The sequence below is a fragment of the Ambystoma mexicanum genome, chromosome 10, assembly GCF_040938575.1.
Source record: "Ambystoma mexicanum isolate Mex_15411 chromosome 10, UKY_AmexF1_1, whole genome shotgun sequence".
Taxonomy (NCBI): domain Eukaryota; kingdom Metazoa; phylum Chordata; class Amphibia; order Caudata; family Ambystomatidae; genus Ambystoma; species Ambystoma mexicanum.
Window position 1 is genome coordinate 472,870,505 of NC_090932.1, and position 20,450 is coordinate 472,890,954.

The 20,450-nt window shown below is 46.7% G+C and overlaps 1 protein-coding gene across 1 annotated transcript in view; it reads left to right on the forward strand.

Moving 5' to 3' along the window:
* The first annotated feature begins 14,618 nt into the window (after positions 1-14,618).
* The window catches only part of LOC138492889 (alpha-1,4-N-acetylglucosaminyltransferase-like), a 33,130-nt gene continuing 27,298 nt past the window's right edge, over positions 14,619-20,450 (forward strand). The window contains exons 1-2 of the mRNA XM_069620202.1: positions 14,619-14,687; positions 17,843-18,284. Coding sequence (XP_069476303.1) covers positions 17,859-18,284 — 426 coding nt within the window. The 5' untranslated portion in view covers positions 14,619-14,687; positions 17,843-17,858. The remainder of the gene's footprint in view (positions 14,688-17,842; positions 18,285-20,450) is intronic.

Below are 20,450 nucleotides of genomic sequence, written 5' to 3' on the forward strand. Positions count from 1 at the left end.
GAACTGGGGAGCGGGCTCCACCGGTTCAGCCTGGCACACACCGCCATGGCCAGGGCTTCATAATTAAGGGCTCGGACCAGGTCTGCTGTGCGCGCTGTTTCTACCCCCAAATATTTTATCTGCTTAGGTGCCCAGCACAGTCTGCACAGGTCTCGTGGGCAGCATCAGTGGGATCAACTCTGATTTGGAAATACTTAACCACAGGCCTGAGTGCCTTCCAAACTCCTGAACCACCCCAGCACCCTGTGGAGGTATCTCTCTGGGTTTCTGATGAATAGGAGGATGTCGTTGGCGTATAATGTGATCAATTCCACACAGGGATGCCCGCTGCGATGTGTTGTGTCTGCATAAAGTCAGGAAGTGGCTCAATTACCCGTGCAAATAATAACTGGGATAGCAGATATCCTTGTATGGTTCCACCCGCAAAGGTAAGCACCTTCGACAATGCACCGTTTATCAGCAGCCTGGCATACGGTTCCGTGTACAAGAGTTTGACCCATTTGGTGAAGTTTGGACCAAAACCATAATTGTGGAGGACCCTGAACAAGAACAGCCAGTACACTGTGTCAAAGGCCTATCTCATATCCAGGGATATGGTTACACCTTTATCGTCTGCAGGGATCGCAGCCATTAGATCGTAAAATCTACGTATGTTGGTCACAGTAGACCTTCCCATCACAAATCCGGTTTGGATTTGGACCATGTATGGCATCACCGGATTAAGTGATTAAGCCAGGACCTTAGCAAACATGTTTGCATCTGTGTTAATAAGAGACAGTGATCGGAAAAATCCACAGTCCTCTGGTGGCTTTCCTGTCTTCAGCCTTGCGCATAGAGTCGGGGAGGATGCCAATGTCTTGAGCTTCAGTCCATACCGCCAAGAGCCGAGGGTCAAGTGTCTCTGTGAATTCCTTATAGAATTCTGCTCCGAAACCATCGGACCCTGGTGCCTTTCCCCCAGGAAGGTTGTTTATTGCAGTCTTAATTTCTACCAGTTTAATGGGGCGTCAAGCATGTTGCAGGATTCTTCCAACAGTAATGCCATTGGTATTGTGGAAAGGTAGTCTTCTATTTATGTGTCTGTGGATTACTCTGAGGTGAGTATAGACTGCTGTAGAAGTCATAGAACTCCCCACTAATCTCATCCACTTCTGTGACCACCACCCCATCTTGTCTGGCTATGCAGGGGATATTTACACTGCCCTTCTCTGTGCACACAAATTGGGCCAGTAGTCTGCCCCGCCTGTCCTGTTCCCCATATCTGCGGGCCACCGCTGGTCTATCAAAGTACTGGATCCCTCTTTACGCTGCCTCTCGGAATCGGTCCAGTTGTGCCTTAATCTCAGAGGTGACCTGCGGTGTTGGTGTTATTAAATACTATGCCTGTAGAAGGGCTATGGATTCCTCTACTCTTTTGAGCTCCTGTCTGATGTCTTGCAATACCCCAAACTCAGTGGACATCGCTATCCCTCTCATGTAAACTTTGAAGGCCCGCCATAGTGTGCTCTTAGCTGTTACTGAGCCCTCATTGTTCCCATAATATTCTGACATATGTTGCGCTATGTTTAGTTTAAACACCAGGTCTAGAAGTGAGGCGGGTTTAAATCACTGATGTGCTCTTTGGGGTGTCCCTTTCCGGTATTTCTATGGTCAGCACCACTGGGAGTGGTCTGACAGAGTCCTGGGTAGAATGCAGACATCGGTCACCCAAGCGTAGCCATGCATGACAGTAGCCACAAGTCTATGCGAGAGTGCATATTGTATACCGAAGAAAAGTATGTGAAGGACCGTTGTGTCTTGTGCAGAGATGGCCAGGCATCTAGCAGGGATAGATCTGTGATATGCAACTGAATCGTTCAGGCCTTGTTGGACAGGGATCGGGGGGTGGAGGAGGTGCGGTCCAACTCGGTGTTGAGGATGGTGTTAAAGTCGCCTCTGCAGAGTATATGTGCCACGGGGTCTGACGCGCATTTCTGAAAGAGTAGGCCATAGAATTGGGGATCCTCTATATTAGGGCCATAGACGTTTATCAACAGAACTTCCGTCGTGACCAATTGTCCATGTACCAATACATATCTGCTATGATCGTCTGCCTCTGATGAGTAATGCATTTAGGGTAGGTTTTTGTGTATTAGGATCATGACCCCCCTGGCTTTGCTAGAATAGGAAGTGTAGTAGCAATGTATTCCTCAGCTGGGGGAGTATTTACAGGCTTGGTGGTCCTGCAAGTGTGTTTCTTGCAAGTGTAGGATCTGTGCTCCCTGTCGGTTTGCGTATGCAGCTACCTTACGCGCCATCACTGGATGACCCAGGCCCCGAACATTCAGGGTCATTAGTTTAATTCCTGTTTGTTTGGGATCAGCCATCACCTTTCTCGTGTCAATGGTTGTGCATGTGTGGTATGTAACCTCGTGTACCATGACCTTTACCTGTCCGTGCAGTGGTTTAACATTTTCACCCCAACTGTTATCCCAATCCCCCTCCCGCTCCCTCATAGTGCCCCAACCTTCAACTATGTAGTCCGCCCCCCACTCTTCCACCCCCATCCCAAAAACTTCTCATAACAAACCATGCACTTGCATTAGGGGCGTCTGTTTCTGTGGCGACCTGTAGTGCCCGCATGATATGTCCCTTAAGTGTCTTCCCGGTTTGTCAACTTAACAATTTTAACACACATTTCTAGCACACCTTATGTATACCTGCCATTGTTGTTTATCACAGCTCTCATGAAAGAAAGCCATCGTCATTAATTGGCCTCTTAGTTCACAATAATTCCTGTGTGTTCATTAGTCTGGGCACCAGATACTTGTACACGTCTGACGCACATAGGACCGTCGGCTTCAATGCTGAACTATGCGCGGTGTTGGCAGTAGTGTTGTCTCAATGGCGGTATCTTAATTGGGACAGTTGTGCTTTTTTCAAACAGTATCCGTGGTTGTCTGTGCTCCAGGTAGGGGAATGTTGGACTCCACAAAGGACTCCCTGAAGATTGATGAAGTCATGAAAACGTGCGTTAGGAGGAGAAGCTAAAGACTGGTAACAGAGCGCCTGCCTTTACATCTTTAAACATTGTTACAGAAATCCCGGGAAAGGCAGTGCAGCAGGGCCATCATGCCTTACATTGGAGAGCCACAACCATGGCTTTCCCCCTCCCCCCATCAAGGGGAAGATTTGTGCTATGGAGGGAGTTGTTTCCAGTCACCTGCCAGACAAAATCAAGTGCGAAAAATACAAGTACCAGAATCCTCAGAGCTAATTAACTTGTCACACCTGAAACAGAAATGCAGACCTGCCTGAAAAAACAAAGTAACTCAGCCTCCCTGAAGATTGATGAAGTCATGAAAATGTGCGTTAGGAGGAGAAGCTAAAGACTGGTAACAGAGCGCCTGCCTTTACATCTTTAAACATTGACTCCACAAAAGTAGCAGCCTTTTCTGGGAATGTGAAGAAATAGCTCTTATTCTTGAACTGGAAGCGTAGCCTCGCGGGATATAACATAGCATACTGGATCGGGTTTTCCCTGAGCAATTTCTTCACTCCTATAAAGGACTGTCTTTCCTGCTGGACCAATAGGGTGTAGTCCGGAAATATTCTGATCACATCCGACCCCAGCCGGATTTCTCCTTTTTCCCTGGCTGCATTAAGTATTAGGTCCCTGTCCCTATAGTTCATCAGGCGAGCGATAATAGGTCGGGGAAATGCGCCTGGTTTGGGTCTCTCCGCCTGGGACCTATGCGCCCTTTCAACTGCAAACATTACAGAACACTCTTGGTCACCCAGTGTGGTTTTCAGGAAGTCTTCCACCACCTGCTCCATTGGTCCTGTCATGGCATCCTCGGGTAGCCCGACTATACGGATGTTATTTCTCTGCAACCTTGCCTCCAAGTCCTCATACTTCAGCTTGACGGTGCCCAAGTCCTTTGCCATGGCAATCACTATGGTCTGTAGATTCCCTACTGTAGCTTCTACTGTGCTTATCCGTGTCTCGTTTTAAGTGACTCTGTGTGTTATTTTCTCCATCTGCATCCTCATTACAGTATGTTTATATTGATGCCATCCAGTTTGTCATTCATTGCCGCAAAACCTTGTTGCATTGCGGTGATAACCTCTTGCAGATTCTGGGGTGGTGTTGAAGCCGCCATGTCCAGGCCGGTGGTGACCACTGACAATATATTTGGTTGTTTGGGCGCTGATGTCATAAACCGTTCTATCATTCCACTTGTCTTCTTGTTGTTCGCCCTCTTGGGCATTATCTCATTCGGTTAGGGAGGCAGGTAGAGTCCGCTGCTGCAGGAGGGTGTGCCAATATGTTCCAGTGAGCAAGTTTAAGTGGGCAATCTCGCCTCTGGGTTCTTACGTATTCCTTGAGATATCGCTGCAGTGAATGTCTGTGGGAAGCAAGGTCGGCAGGCCCTAGTTTAGGCCTGGTGGTTTGTTCCGGTTTGCAGGTGCGGGTTGGTGGGCCAAGCGTGTTATGCGTCCATCCCAGCTGCGATGTAGCGGCTTCTCCCCTGTTTTGCTAAAAGACCTAGCTCTGAACATCATAGGGAAGGTAGGTTGTGTGGGAAGGATCCCATGTACTGGTGATAGGTGCACACTTTTCGTGCTATGCCCACAGTGATGTTGTCAGCCAAGATTTACTATCCCTGCTGTATGGGGACATTGCAGTCACCAAATAATATCCCTTGTGGACTGAGCTGTGGCAGAAACATGATCTATTCCTCCAGCAGTGACTTTGCACCATCATTGAGCACTGGCCTCTCCCCCCTTTACCTACCATCTAACGGTTTACTGAACTGCTTTTCACTACCACGGACATCCTCATATGCCCAAAGGGTCAGGCCCCCTGTTACTTGGCCACACCATTAATACCTTCAACAGTACCTGAAGCCGATTCTCCTCCTCGTTAGGCTGTACAAGCACTAGCTCTGCTCCAGCCAATGCCCAGGTCCTGGTAACCACCTTGCAGATCTGTTTAAGGTGTTAATGCAGGAGACCCGGGACACTGCCCTGAAGAACAGTAGCTTTACCTACCTACAGATCTTCACTGGGTAGGTGCACACCCCAGAGGAGAAATTGACTTTCAAGCATGGAATCATTATGCTCAATTAACATGGCAGGAATGGCACACCTCTGACAAGAAGAAAAAGCAACGCTCAAATGAGGCCCTTTGTGGTCCTGCACTCAAGGTAGTGCAGTCCTTGAGGGGCACTCCGCCATATCCATGATCATCTGCGATACTCTGTACAATTCAAGGTGCCTTTGACACAGCAGAATCTGAGGCAGAAATAATCGTGCGATTTTACCTAGATGGGACCCAACGAAAAACATTCTGAATACCAGACCAGGCTGGAGAATCTGTTCATTTGATCCAGGGAAAAGGAGGTAGTGAGGCCACTCAAAAAACATGATGTACAGTCAACAGATACTGAAAGGATCCAAGAAACTGTCCATGATGCTCCTCCAACTGAAGCTGAGAGAAAGACTATCAACAGCTAGTCAGGAAATGCCACTGAGGTGCTACCAGCCGAGCAACTAGCACATCAACAACAGTCAGCTTTACTGACAAGCTCATGCCTACCACTCACACTGTAGCACCATCTTCTCCTGCTAGACAGGTGGTTGAGCAATGTCCAAGACTGTGGCTAGGGCTAGCTCTGCCGCCTCCACAGTGTTGTCTGTGCCATCTCCAGAAAAACCAACAGGGACAGTTGCCCCTCCTTTGGTCTCTCACATAGAATTTGTTGCTAGCACCCCCTCTATCACCACATGGGATCCAAAGACGTTGCCATGCTACAAAGACTCTGTCACTTTGGCTTCCCACAACACCACTGTGACTGAGAGTGGTACAGACAAAATAATCTAGGCCACCAGTTGCCCCATATGCCACAGAGACTGGATCTAGGATGCAAGGCACTGGCCTGGACCCCTCAGATCCGACTGCCAGCATGAGTGATGATGTGGCACCCCATCCCAGTCCTGATGATGCCCTAAAATCCGGACACATTGATGATCCTTGGCACTAATTCCTCGATGTTCTTATGTCGACATCTTGCTGTTCTCTGCTACAACAGCCACCTGCTTGTACACCCACTGTGCAAGGAGGCCAACATACCCAACGAATTGCAAACAGGTCTCTGTCTGATGGCCCAGTGCAGGGGTGGGCTATGCACATCATGCTATAGACAGAGGACAGTGCCCCGGCAGCACAATCATGGTAGCAAGAAGTGTTCAGCTCACTTCAGACTCAAGTCCCACTGGTTGGTGATGGAGGCCCCTGAGAAAGAGTTGCTTCCACATGGGATTGCTGATCCAGTGCATTGTCCTCAGTGAATTGGAGAGGGACATTAATAACCCAAGGGTACCTGTTACCAACATCATAGACAAGATCATGAGAATGCCTGTGTTCATGGTCATAGCTCAGTTCAATCTGGTAACCACTGCAGCTGAGCATAGCACCAACCAGCAAGCTATCCCAGAGGTTGACAACAGAAGATAGACTTTGTAGACTCACCGCTCAAAGACCGGTTGTGAGAACAACAACAACAGATAACAATACAGAAGGTCAACACATCAGTGTTTCGGCCAGGAAGTGAGCTTAAGTGAGCTCTGGTGGGACGGCCTTCATCAGGACAAGATGATTCCAAAGGCGGAGGTATCTTAAGAGGTCGGGTCTGGGGAGCGCAGTGGCTTGGAAGAAAACAGTTTCCAAATACACTGTTTAGAATTTACAAGGTCTTTTGATCCTATAGGTACCCAAATGTAGGGTGTTTCATCAGGTCAGCGTCGGGTGACGCTGTGTCAATCCGCCAAGGGATGACTCGAGGTCTACAGACACTCCGCTGCAGACATCCAGTCTCCGACCTCGAGTCATCCCTTGGCGGGAAGGCCGTCCCACCAGAGCTCACTTAAACTCACTTCCTGGCCGAAACACTGTTGTGTTGACCTTCTGCATTGTTATGTGTTGTTGTTGTTCAACCTTACATTGTTCTGATTACTTATGTTACTCATATGCTATCACATCACTAAGTTTGCTGGTTTCCTTCCCAAGGACACCCTAGTAGACGTAGAAGCAACTGATTGAGACCACAAATATCCAGCATTTGTACCCGACTAACTGTTTAATTAACCTCAAAAATGTACACCGGCTGATGTATCTTTTGCTTAAGATTACGTGTATTGAAAACACCCGCTGCAATTTAATTAAAACCCTGTTGCAGCTTACTGAATCGTCTCATCAAAATATTTGTTACAACTATTCATCTTAGTATAAACTCCACCACCTACAGGTGGCTATCTCTGAGGATTGTGTTCATCTAAGCACTCAGCAGTGGGACACTTATGTCCTTGCTCAATTTTGTTCCTTCAGGCCAAGACACAGTGACGCAGGGATTCCGGGTCTCAGAAGAGACCTGGAACACGCCATCCTGCTCCGGAAGTGATAGACCTTTGTAATAAATGGTCTTATATGTACAAAGAAACACACATCTGAGACTGTTCTCCATTGCTTTAACTTACTCCAAAGTTTAGACACATTGGGCCTCATTACACGGTAGGCGGTAACTTACCGCCTTACTACGAGGTCCCTTTGCGGGTTGGAGAATTTAACGCCTGCTTTTTGCAGGCGTTAAAAACCAACCCGCAAAGGGACCAGGGAGCTAATTACGGTACCACAATTTGCGGTGCCGTAATTAGCACCTTCCCCATTCCCATTATGCCCTATGGGGCAAAAATGGGGAAGGGCAATGGGGGAAGGGGGAATTACCGCCCCACCAACCTTGGAATAGGGCGGTAATTCCCCTTTCCACCAAGGCGGTGCCTGTATTTTACCGGCATGGACCAAGGTGCTAATAGCACCTTGGTCCACCGCCGTGCGTGTAATGAGGCCCATTGTCTTGTGTGCCCTGCAGGACCAATGTGGGAACCTGTGCAGTGACAACACTTTTGAACTGGTCCAAAACAGGTCCTGCTGGCCTTGCTTGGCAGCAGAGGTCAGAACCTGTCAACAACACTGCTCTCACTGCCTAATCAGAGAAACAACAGCTCTGCCCACAGCTTATAAGCACCACCTCCAGAGCTCTGGGCACATGGACTTGGTTTGTATTGACTTTCTAATTCTTGAGCAGAACTCTGAACATCCTGGTGGTAACTCACCACTTGACCCACTCTGGCCAGGCCTCTTCAACAAAAGATCAAAAGGCAGGTACTGTGGTGAAGATTCTATGGTTCTTTGCACAATATGGCTAGCTGGCGCAAATCAACTCTGATCAGGGCAATAAATCACACCTGATCAGGCATATGTTAGAGCTGGTGGGGGTCAAAAAGAATATGATCACCCCGCCACCACCGTCAGTGAGATCCTCAGCCCAAGCGTCTTAATAGGACTCTATTTGACATGTGTGGCACACTAATGCTCAAATAGAAGTCCCACTGGAGACAGACTGTAAGCAACTCATGGTGGCAACAGTAAAGAAAAACACACGTGATCACAGTTAAAGGGTGTTTATTAAACTGTAAATGCAGGGTGGAAAAACACCTAACCTAAACCTAAATCTAAGATGGGAGCAAGCTTTGACCATCAAATGAAAAATAAGGCAGTCCTTATGGTGTCTTGTCATAGAAAAAGGCCTATACCAAAAAAAAACTTTTGCCAAATCATTACAAATAATTATAGAAAGAGTGTGGGAAAGGGTTTTCAATAAGGAAATAAGTGTTCACAAATAATAAGTCAGGATGTGATTGCCAGGGGGCTTCCTTCTCCACATTTGAAGCATGGGACAAGGTGGATCGCCTGAGTACAGCACACACTCAGGCTTTCCCAACACAAGTCGACAGTTCTGTTCTGGCTATCAGGTTCATCAATGGTTACGTCTTTTTTCACTAAGAAGTCTTTTGTCTTCGAGGGCCTGATATATTCAACAAAAACAAACAACTAACAAGTTCCTTTTCAAAATAGACTTTAGGTGATAACTTTTCACCTCTGGATCTCCCTCGGTCGGTCTCGAATCCACATACCAAGGGCGCCAAGCCATACGCTGTCTTTCTCTGCCTTTTGAACTGCTGTGCTGAGTTAGCTCTCACCTCGTGCAGTCTGCCTTGCACGTCCTGTGCTTTATCCCTATGTGGAAGGGAAAGGGCTATCAGGTGTGTGTGATTCCGGTCAATGGCCTGACTGCCTGACCCTTGTATTGGGACATGTCAGGTAAACGGTTCTGGTGTTAGTCCGTTGTCTTTCGTGTTGTGCAAAAGTGTTTGTGTCGGAAAAGGGAGGGCAGTGTTTTGAAATATCATATGTGTTAGGATGGGGAAAAGGTGTTGAAAGAAGGGGGATACCGAGTCTCACCCGTCGGTGTCCCACTTCCACGCCCCAAAGACCCCCATCCAGGTAATCCTCCTTCGCTGGTCCACCCCAAGGAACTGGATCCAATAGCGATGGCCGTGTCCTGGGCACCTGGATGATAGATCCTTGGGGACTAGCTAGGGAGACACCTTCAGGTTTCTCACACAGACATTACAGAATCAGGCATAAAATTGCACTTGCAATGATGCAACTGGCTACTCCCCCCATTTGCTCATGTTTGACAGTGAGGCCCCGTTACTGGTGGACCTGTGCTTCCAGGTACACCACATGGTACCTGTGGATTCAACTACCTGAGCCATGTCAAACACTATGAAAATAATTGGAGCAGACCTATGAATTTGCCAGAGTAGGTGGGGACAGGAATGCTGAAAGGAACAGAAGCAGGTATGATGCCAAGGTGCAATATCACAATCTGATGACTGTTTCCTCATACGTTTCCTATGAAGTATGCCAGGAAAGTCACTGCAGAGTCCAGCTGTCAGGCATCCTGACATTGCCAGCTTCAGGATAAAGGAGATGTAGGGAGCCAGAGCCTGAGTCCCTTGCCAGTCCTTGTTAGGACTGTTTTTTCAGATGTTCAACTAAAGGCTTAGTAAAACCATACAACTGAGACCGTACTAAACTCCACTCTTGGTATAAGTCTGCACCACCTTAGTATATGGTAGCATAGACAGAGCAGCCAGGCTTATTTTAGGAGGGTGAGAGGACTGAATGAAGGTTCAAAGAACTTGTAGTATACCGAGGGTTCAGCAGAAACACTCACAACCAGAAGTATATAAAAAAAAGGTTTATTATAAATACAGTTAGGCCACATTAAGTCTTGAGGTAAATACTTTGTCATAGAATCATAAACACATTATAAAAACACAACAAAATGCTTGAAGATACACAGACTAAAGCATACACCTTCTTCAGAATAACTAACACCATAGGGTAGTCAGACCTTATCATACACATTTAGTATAGGCCACACCTACACATGGGGAGTAAAACCATAAGTTACTTTCATAATACCTTACAGTAAATCAAGGATATTAGACCCTGGCAGTCATGCAGTGACACTCAGTTAAGAAATCACTTAGTAAACCAACCCTGTTGCCACAATACTTTTCCGGATAGTGGAACACAAATTCATGGAACAGTGTAAGCATATAACTTCATTCAGGAAAACACACAGGTATACTCTGTAACACCTTGTGGTGTAATATACAATTACAGTTTCTTTTCAGATCAGTGGAACACAGACTAAGGCCCTCATTCCAACCCAGGTGGTAAGTTCCATACTTTACCACCATGGTGTAAACGGGCTCCGTTTACACCACGGTGGATGGTGGATTTACCGCCCCATTCCAAGGTGAGTGGGGCGGTAAATCCCCAATCCCCATTTACCCTTCCCCATTCCCATTTTTGCCCCATATGGCATAATGGGAGTGGGGAAGGCGCTAATTACGGCACCTTAAATTACAGTGCTGTAATTAGCGCCAAGGACGCTTAGCGACTTGGTACTTAACGCCTGCTAAAAGCAGGCGTTAAGGTGGAAATCAGGCGTTAAGGGTTAACGGCGCCGACGACGCCGTTAAACCCTTAACGCCTGGGTTGGAATGAGGGCCTAAGGTAAGAAATAACTATTTTCACTAATTTAGGATTGCACCAGTCAGACCAAGGTCAGCTACACCTTCAGAACACTTTTTAAGAATGGCGCACAGCTGTTCTAGGCAGGAAATACCTAAGTATGTAATAAACTATTACAGTTCCTTTTCAGCTCAGTGGAACACAGACTAAGGTAAGCAATAACTCTCTAACTTAGTTTAGGATGGCACAAGGCAGACCAAAGTTAGTAAAACCTACAATACACTTATTAAGAATTGCAGACAGCTATTCAAGGTAAGAAAAAGCCAATGCACACTTATTCTAGACAGGCTATACAGCAGGGTAGGGGAAGCAAGACCCAGTTGGTGTACATTTACAGTTACTCTAAAAGAAATAGTAAAGTGAAGCCAAAAGCATTACATTTGGGATGAGGCACCATCAATTCACAGGTGAGTAAAATAACCTCACATATATTTTTCAGAATGGTAGAACACATTCAAGGTAAGTAAGAACTTTTATAACTGCTCACTCTCAGAGTGACAGTTACCAACCAACTCCTGCACAAGTAAGTACACTTTTAAACACTTGTTCTCTTTCCTAGGCAACAGGCCCCATCCTTGGAAGTCTTTCCCTGTTAGAGCATGAGTGTTCTCAGTGGCAGAAGGGGGTTCACTAAGTCTCTAGTGTCCAACCGACAGGTCAGGATAGGCAAAGAAGTAGCAGAAGTCAGAGTTCCTCAGAAGGACTGTTCAAACAAGTAAGTATTTCACTTTGGAGAGGTTGAATGGGTCCAGGGATTTCTGAGAAGACACCCTGGGGGGATTACAGCAGTGGGCCTGGGTGAACTGGTTGAGAGGACTACCAATCACAAGAAACACCTCAAAAGCTTTACAGAAATCACATAGCCTTAAGGTAAGTAAATACCCCCGCCAACACAGGACCTCAGCACAGAAGAAGAGTTTGCATCAGGGGAGACTTCAGGATCTGCAGCCAAAAACCTGGCCAATGAATTCCTTGTCATGAAGACTGAAGACAGGAAAATAGAAGGGATTTTGCTGCAGGGATCAACGAGGAAGGCTCCAGGCAAGGGTTTTGTCATGGCTGGACGTGGCTCTGTGGTTTTGGCACCCTTTTCAGGAGTCAGGAGAAGGCTGAATATTGGCAGTCGCATTCTTGTCTATAATCTGGTCCAGAACTCTGATGAGGGGAATTCATGTTCTCAAATTGTGTTTCTGGATATTCAGCAGGATGCCACCAATGTTTCAGCTCGAATTAGAATTTGGAAGACCATGCACCACCCGAAGGCTCAAGTTCCCAGGGTATTGGGGTATTGCAGCCCCGCAAGGTCAAAACACAACGTGGGATGGCTCAAAATGCAGGTCGTCTTGCATCTAGTTGATCTCACTAGGCTCTGATTCAGGGTCATTGTTTTTGGAGTCCTTAGGTCACTTGGAAGGAAGAGCTACAGCAGGCTCCAGTTACACAGCAGGCTCTCCCGTCACTGGAAATCATCTCAGCCGCGTTTCCTACATCTTCCTCTTTTGATTCAGGTCCAGTAGTCGACTACCTCTTCAGCTTCTCGGGTTGACAGAAACCCAGCCAATCAAACAGGCGTGCAACATACAAACCTGGGGGGTTGGCAGTCCTTTTAGGACAGCCTGCCTCCCAGTTAGAACTGGATTCTCAAAGGCAGGCTGGAAGACAAATGGGGTGTCGAATTTTGGACTCTTGCCTCGCTTCCTGCCTTCACAGACACTCTGGAGCCGGGACAGGGTTGACCTAGGTCTTCCGCCGTAGATTGAACTAACACAAAGGAATTTACTACCCTGGATGGCAGGGGAAGAACCGAAAAGGGACAAAATGCACAAAAATGGCACAAAAAGAAGACAGGGGCCATTTTGGTAAAATTGACACCGCTGGGTGCCTTCACTGTATCTGTGGAAACAGCCTGTGGTAAAGGTGCACAGAATTAGTAAAAAGGATCACTGCCACCAGCCATTAAAGAGGGCTGATTTTCACCCCAAAAAATGTAGAAGGGATAAACATATTATTTCTACCCTTGGGAACTGTAGTTCTCACAATGTTGGCCAGAGAAAGTAAAAGGGGAGTCCAAAGGGCAACCCTGCAACAATAAAAGGTATATACCAAAAAAGGTGTCAAAAGAAATAAAAATGAAAAGAACACTCTGCAGATTCTTAAAAATTACACCCATAAAAAAGTGAAATAATCTGTGAGGTGGAAAAAATGTCCCACTCACTGAGATATAGGGAAAAATAATTCAGCAGTCCAGCTAAAAGTTGTAGGGTTCTCAAGTGAGGTAGATTTAGCACTACTAGTCCTCGACTGCCATCTAGGATTCCAGGGTTTCTTTATCCTCTTTTTTGGGTGGAAGGTGGAAAAGTAAGGAAGAGGGATCCCGAAAGAAATCAGAAAGGGTGCTAAAGGGTTTTGCAAAGTCTTCATCTATTGAGTAGTAAGAATGTAAGGATGTTCCCAAAAGCTAAACATTAAAAGAACTCACAAATAGTGAGTAAAACCTCTAAAAGGCCCACAGAATGTGCTGAACTTGCTTAAGCACAAGCTCTCCAGCTCTCTCGTTGCATGGATCAGCCCTGTGGGTAGTTTTGGCTCGTCCATTTGCAATACGTCTCTGCTCAGAAAGCAAATAGTGGCATGAGTGCCTGGAGACTGCCCTTGGGCGGTAGCGGTGCGTGGTATAAAACAACATAACATAACATAACATGCAGCTCACCAATAAATGAAAACATACATATGACATCCTAGCTTGGCATTCACACAAATATCAAGTAGTCCAAAGTGTAAGCATCTCGTCCAGACCCTTCTGTTCCCTTTCCTACTGATAGCTGTAGCCATGGATTTATAATAGGAAAAAACATGCTACCTTTCCAGAATCGTATAGGGCTGGCTGAACCAACCACACGTCACACAGGGGAATGCAGGGTGCCTGCATTCTCCAATTTTTAATATTCATAAGACTTTTAAAAGTGTCAAAATTAAACCCAAATGTGGGGCTTTGGGGGGTTTGCATGGCAACATTTTCAGTGCTTAATTTGCGGGGGTGTCAGCCAAGGATCAGCCGTGGCACTTATTGTCTCAGACTCACATTTATTGTGAAGGAGTGATAGGCAGTGCATCCATCAATCACAATGAGCGGGTGCAAGCTGTAGTGTAACCCAAAATATGCCAACACTGTGAGGAGCAGCTATGGGTGTTGGCAGCGGTAGTGGAGAACTGGCCACCAGCAGGGTCACTGGAGTGCTAGAAAATATTTGAGCCCTGGCACTTAATTTTTTTATGAATTAAGCACTGAAACTTTCCGTTGACAGGGACAGGGCCCATGTTAATAAGCCAGATTGTCCTACGTGAAATGTGGTCCCGGGGAGCACAAAGCAAAGCCGTTCAACCTGGCAGCAGGAGGGAGGTGACTTATTAACAAAGTAGCCACATCGCAGGAGACAAGGGCTTTCAAGATTGAAAGAAAGCCGGGTCTAACCTGATCTAATCTCGCCGTTGAGACAATGCTAGGCAAACTGTCCCTGTTTATTCGTGGATGATACTGGGAAACATGGAGAATGGATGTCTTTCACAGCCACACGAAAAGCTCCTGCCTACTCTCCACCCCAAGGCTGTCTCGCAGAAGCATCGGAGGTCGACTGTCTCCATCAAGACTTCTCTGTGCATCCAGTGTCCGCCTGACGTGCCGTGATATTCAGACGTAAGCCCGTTGATATATACTCAGATTCTGCTTCCATTTCCTGTTTCATTTTTAAATAGTCTACCGTTCTCCAATGTATTCCTTACATTCACTTTTCCTGTCATTCTTCTATGTAAGTTTCTCTTTTAGTTTTGCATCGCCCCCTGTCTCCCAATGCTCCTTGACCTCTTCCATTTCTCCTGAGGATTTAGCCCTCACTATTCCAGTGTCTTATTTGCTTTTTTGTGACCCTCTATATAGTCCCTCCCTCAGCTATGTGCTTCTGAGACATCCCTTGCACCCCATCTCGCCTCTTACTCCATCTCTCGCCTAGGAATTTCTTTGCATCTTTGCCTTCCCTTTCTCTCTCCCGTTGTCCGCTTATTTCCCTCCTTCTCCCCACGGCTTGTTCACTTCTTTCTTTGATGGCATTTTGCTACGCAGAGGAGGAGCGCTCGGATCGGAGTTGTGTGCCCTTTTCCTGCATCGGTAGCACGGCGCTGGGTTACACAGTCAGTGTCAAGTCTGATCCCACCCCCCACAGCAGTTAATTGCAGCAAATGCGCTGATGTTCATCTGTGCGGAGATACTTGAATCCCTACGGATTCCGCCTGCTTTTTTTTAGACTTGCAAACATCTTGTGGAGTGTCATGTTAATGCTGCCTGCCATGCACACCTGGTGCGTGGGATTTTTGTTTTACTGTTTCTGGTAATGGCTGCAAAAAGGTATGGAAAGCCTGGACTGCCCGGATTCCAACGGCTTACCCATTACCATCAAGAACCAAAATTGCAGGGAGAGGGTCTTGGGCACACAAGGGTTCCGGGTAATTGCATCCACTGTCGCCTAAGATTGCTGTGCCTACAGGGGGCTGGGGTCATGTGCCATTTCCGCCACATGGGAGATGGGGTAATAGGACAGAAGACCCTTCCTGCCACGGATCTCTGTGGATAGTAATGTAGCTGGTGGACCGGCCTAATCTTGACTAGTCCCAAAATGCAGAGGTCACTTAGAGGAGCTGATCCTTCCTTACCTGCTTTTCAGCGGCCAAAGGTGCCAGATTGTCGTAATCTGTCTACGAGCACTGCTGGCTCTTGTATTCTGACCGTCTAGCCGCCTACTTTTGACACGTGTACTGCATGGTCTCTAGCTTTACTCCACTCCCTGGCTCTACTGGATCCCCTGTTTGTAGTAGGCCTGCATATTTGCCACCTGCCATTTATTCTGGGGTGCTGTTCAATGCAGCCATTTCTCATTCAGTGAGGGGTACTCTAACCTCATTCCAGCCTCCCCTCTCAACCCTTCACAGTATGAACTAGGGGGATTGATTTCTCAATCATATTCAGTGTCCCTTCCTTGTCACAAAGTTTTGCGTTCATAGATGTTCCATTCTGACCTCCTAAGACTTAAGCCATGTACATGCCTGCTCCGCATGTCAGCAGTGGGGTATGCACTGGACACAGGGTTCTGCTTACCATGAACCGTGAACGAATCATCAATTCTTCATTCTCTGGACGATATAGTGGGGTGGGTAATGGAAACGCTTGTTAATGCCTCTGCATCACCCCCCTGACGCGCAAGGCTCATAGAATCACACCCTTCTATATCTTGCACCCAGCTAACACCCATCATTGCCTGAGCGATCTCTTCCTCAGTACCTGAGCAGGAATCCTGCTAGTGCCCTGTCTTTATTTCGTTATTGTCCCGATAATTCATGGTCTTGTCAACTCTGCAATAGTCTAATTAATATTGCGGTAATATTTCAACTAAAGGCCAGGGATCGTTTAACCAGCTCAAGTTCCTATTTCTCGAGTGTTTTACGGCTGTGCCTTTGTGTTATGTTTTCCCCAGATTGAAAACATATCCACTTCGTTGTCCTTGAATGGCCTGAATCAGCATGCACAGTATTTATATGATGTCATATATTGCCCACACTCGCTGGAGATATCTAACAAACCGACCTCCCTCCCTCCCTCCCTCCCTCCCTCCCTCCCTTCCTCCCTTCCTTCCTCCCTTCCTTCCTCCCTTCCTTCCTTCCTTCCTTCCTTCCTTCCTTCCTTCCTTCCTTCCTTCCTTCCTTCCTTCCTTCCTTCCTTCCTTCCTTCCTTCCTTCCTTCCTTCCTTCCTTCCTTCCTTCCTTCCTTCCTTCCTTCCTTCCTTCCTTCCTTCCTTCCTTCCTTCCTTCCTTCCTTCCTTCCTTCTCTCCCCACGATATCCTGTATAGTGGGCTTTTACTCTCCCTGTCTGCGACTGAACTCAGAGTTGCCGATATTCTGTTGCCATATGTCGTGCTTGCTCAGGCTAAGTGGGCCCATAGGGAAGGGATGCTAGTTCCTAGCAAGTGAGTAGCAAAGGGTGACACACTGGGTGCAATTATGTGGTGTTCCTGTAATGTACATCTCTTTTGAGAGCTGCAGAGTGCTAGGAGAAGGGCTGTGTGGATCTGGGGAGGGAAAAGTCTACATGGTCCCCATCTGATGACACCATAGACGGACCCCTGAATAAGGCATTCCTATTCCTTCCCATATTTTCCACAGGATAGTGAACACTCTCAAGAATATGCAACGGCAAGAGCATGGCTGCAGGTGGGATCTACCTTCTGGGATCATTGACTTTGGGAAAGGGCTGAGTTGTCCTCTTTAAATGCAGAATGTGCTTGGAATTCAGGAATGGATGCACCCGTTTATTTATTTACGCATAGGGGTTACAGAGCGAATCGGTGTATATTCAGAACTGGCACAGCCTCATCTCATGGTATGGGGGCTAAATCAGGCATCCAGCTACACATATGAGAAATAGTAGGGGTATGTATACAGACTGACAAAGCCTTGCCTCATGGTACGAGGGGCTTCATCAGGCATGCACGTAAACATATGAGACCTAATCGGTGTGTGTGTATACAGACTGGCAAAGCCACACCTCATGGCAACAGCCGGTTGCACAGATAAACAAGCAGTGAATAGAGGTGTGACGTACAAGTACTGGGTTTGCAAGGGTTGTGGTTTGGAGGAGACCTGCAAGTGTCAGCATCGGTCAACTCCTCAGTATTCACCATTCCTCCCATTTTCAGTTTGCTGCAGCAAAAAGCCAACTCATCCAGGAATTGAAGCTATGAGTCACCCTTTGATTGACAACTGAATGTGATAATGTTTGTTTGTCTTTGTCTCCCTTTTTCTAGTTTGCAGACTAGAATCATGCGATCAGCAATGATGAGGAAGCCTGTCCGGATATTCCTCCTTATCGTACCATTCGTGGCAATCTGCATCCTCTACATATTAACCCGCAAGCCGGACTGTTGGTTTTGCAGGCCTCTTCCATTCAAGAAGCCTTTCCGGGTAGACGATGTCCTGGGATCTGGCAATACTGTCTTCTTTCTGGAGACCAGTGACCGCCAGCAGCTCTCACCCATGGTCTCCTGTGCTGTGGAATCAGCCAGCAGAATTTACACTGATAGGCCGGTGGTGCTTCTCATGGAAGGGCTAGCAAACCTTACTTTGGATGATATAAATACCTCCCACAAACCCTTTTCGCCCCTTTACTCCCTAGGGAATGTTTTCCTGCTACCGCTGAACATGGATGCACTTCTCCAGGACACGCCACTCTATTCCTGGTACAGAGAGGTAAGTCGAGAGCTGCTACCACATGTTTAGCCTGAGTAGAGCCCTACATATTTGGAAAATGTATGCAATTGTTGGAAGATTGAGTGAAACTGATTATCATTCAGGGGATTTTCCTTAATGTCCTTTACGGAAATGTATCCGAAATCTTTCAACTGTGTCAACAAAAAGGTTTTCAAATGAGAAGCATGTTTAGACAAGACTTGCCCCTGAATTTCCGGTGTTTTTTCCTTCAATTTCGTTTGAGTTGTTTGAGACGGGGCCTTCTGTCTCAATAAATGGTACAATGCTACCCAGACAGGCTCGGAGTATGTGTGTGATGCCTATTTGCATAAAACTATGTCTCATTGTTTCTTTTTTCTGGCGGCTTTACCAGAATGTCCACATTGTTTCTTGAACCAGTGCTGTTAGGGGTTGGACGAATTGTAAGTTCAAAGAAGCCGTACAGATGTATCACCATTGTGGTACTGGCACCTCCCTGCTGGCGCTTATTCACTTCCTGGGAAAAGCATAGGAAGTGAGTTGAAGATTTCTGTCTCCATGGTAAAGTGGTACCTCAGCGGCCATGATTGAGACACTTCATTGAAACCCATAACACACGTACCCTATCGTAGCTCTCTTCACTACTTCCCCAACATCTTATGTTGGACCCTATCACGTGTTGAACATCGTTGTGTCCAGCGCCTGTTATTCCGACATTTATAGTTGGATAGTCACGGGGCATGTGTTGCGACCCTATTGTCTATATCTGAACTTTTGCACATCTAAAGCCTCTTTTGACAATCTTTGCCTTATCAGTGTTGTATATGCAGTAGATGATTAGCTCCATTCTGCTATCTGAATATCTGGATGTACGCAGGAGCCTGCACGCGCAGCAGCTAACTGACCCGAGATGACCATGCTCCTAGCGTTCTGCTGATAAAAGACATGAATTGAAAGATGGTGACTTTAGAGAATTTTGCAGACAGTCCCCACGACAAAATTACTACTGCACTGCGGGAGTACAGGGATAAGTAGTGGCTAACTCACCTACTCAGTCCAACACTGCAACTAATCTATCAGTAATCACAATTATAAATCTAAAAGTGGCACTGCCTGAAGGGTATACCTCCTGTTGGACTTTGTAATGGACTCGACTCCTTACAGAGGTCCAGTGAATTCTTCTTATCGTCTTGAAAGTCCCCAGATGAATCACAAATGGAGCAGGAGTCTTTTTCCTTATAAAGGCAATTTGTCACTGGGGATTGGAAAGAAGAAAGCCTGCTGAAAGGTATTCAATCCCTGTCACTCTATAAAGTTACCCTTTCCTTCTTGCATCATCCCCAGAGCCCTGTGTCCTGCAGGAAATGGCGTAGACAGGAAGGGAATGAGCCCCAGCGGCAAAGCAAGATGGTAAAACCCTTTCTCCAGTCCACTTTTTCCTCTCTGTCTACTCTAACTCTGCAACTTTCCTGTGCCCGCCGATTCAGTGCCTCTGTACAGCAGCCCTATTGTAGTAGAACAGGCACGTTATTTGAATACCCCTTTGTAGCAGGAATCCCAGGAGATCGATCAGTGCTCCTGTGCATGTCGGGAGTTATAACCTGCCTCCCGTGGATTCAAGGGAAGGCAACAGCCTGCTTGTTGTTTCACTTGCTAAAGTGGAGCTAGTCATGTTTGCATGACTACACATTGCCTTTCATAGCTGGTCTGAGCTTACAGAGCGGACACTATAATATCAAATTGTTGTGACTTTAATAATTGTGTGTTCCTATCAGCCACCATACTATAAGCAGTTTTGGCTTTTATTAGATGTACTCTGTCATCAGACTGATAAGGGACACACTACCACATTTACGTTGAACTGCCCCCTCTGACTGCAGTGACATTGGATCACAGCAGCTATCAGGGGTGCACATGTGATCTATGAACCTGCCCAGCACAACTGATGAGCAAATGATGAGATTGTCAGGAGGCATGTGCTGTAAGGTCATATGTATGCACTAGGCTCTTGTCATGCCACTATTTCTGAAAGGGGGTTTAGTTTAGCAGACTGTCCTTTCAGAATCAAAATGATCTGCATCGTCTTATTTTAATAAAAATAAAAAAGCCATGGTTTTCACATGTTCACCAAGTGGCATTAATCAACATTCCAGACCCTGGTGTGAAGATATGCCAGTGTATGCATGA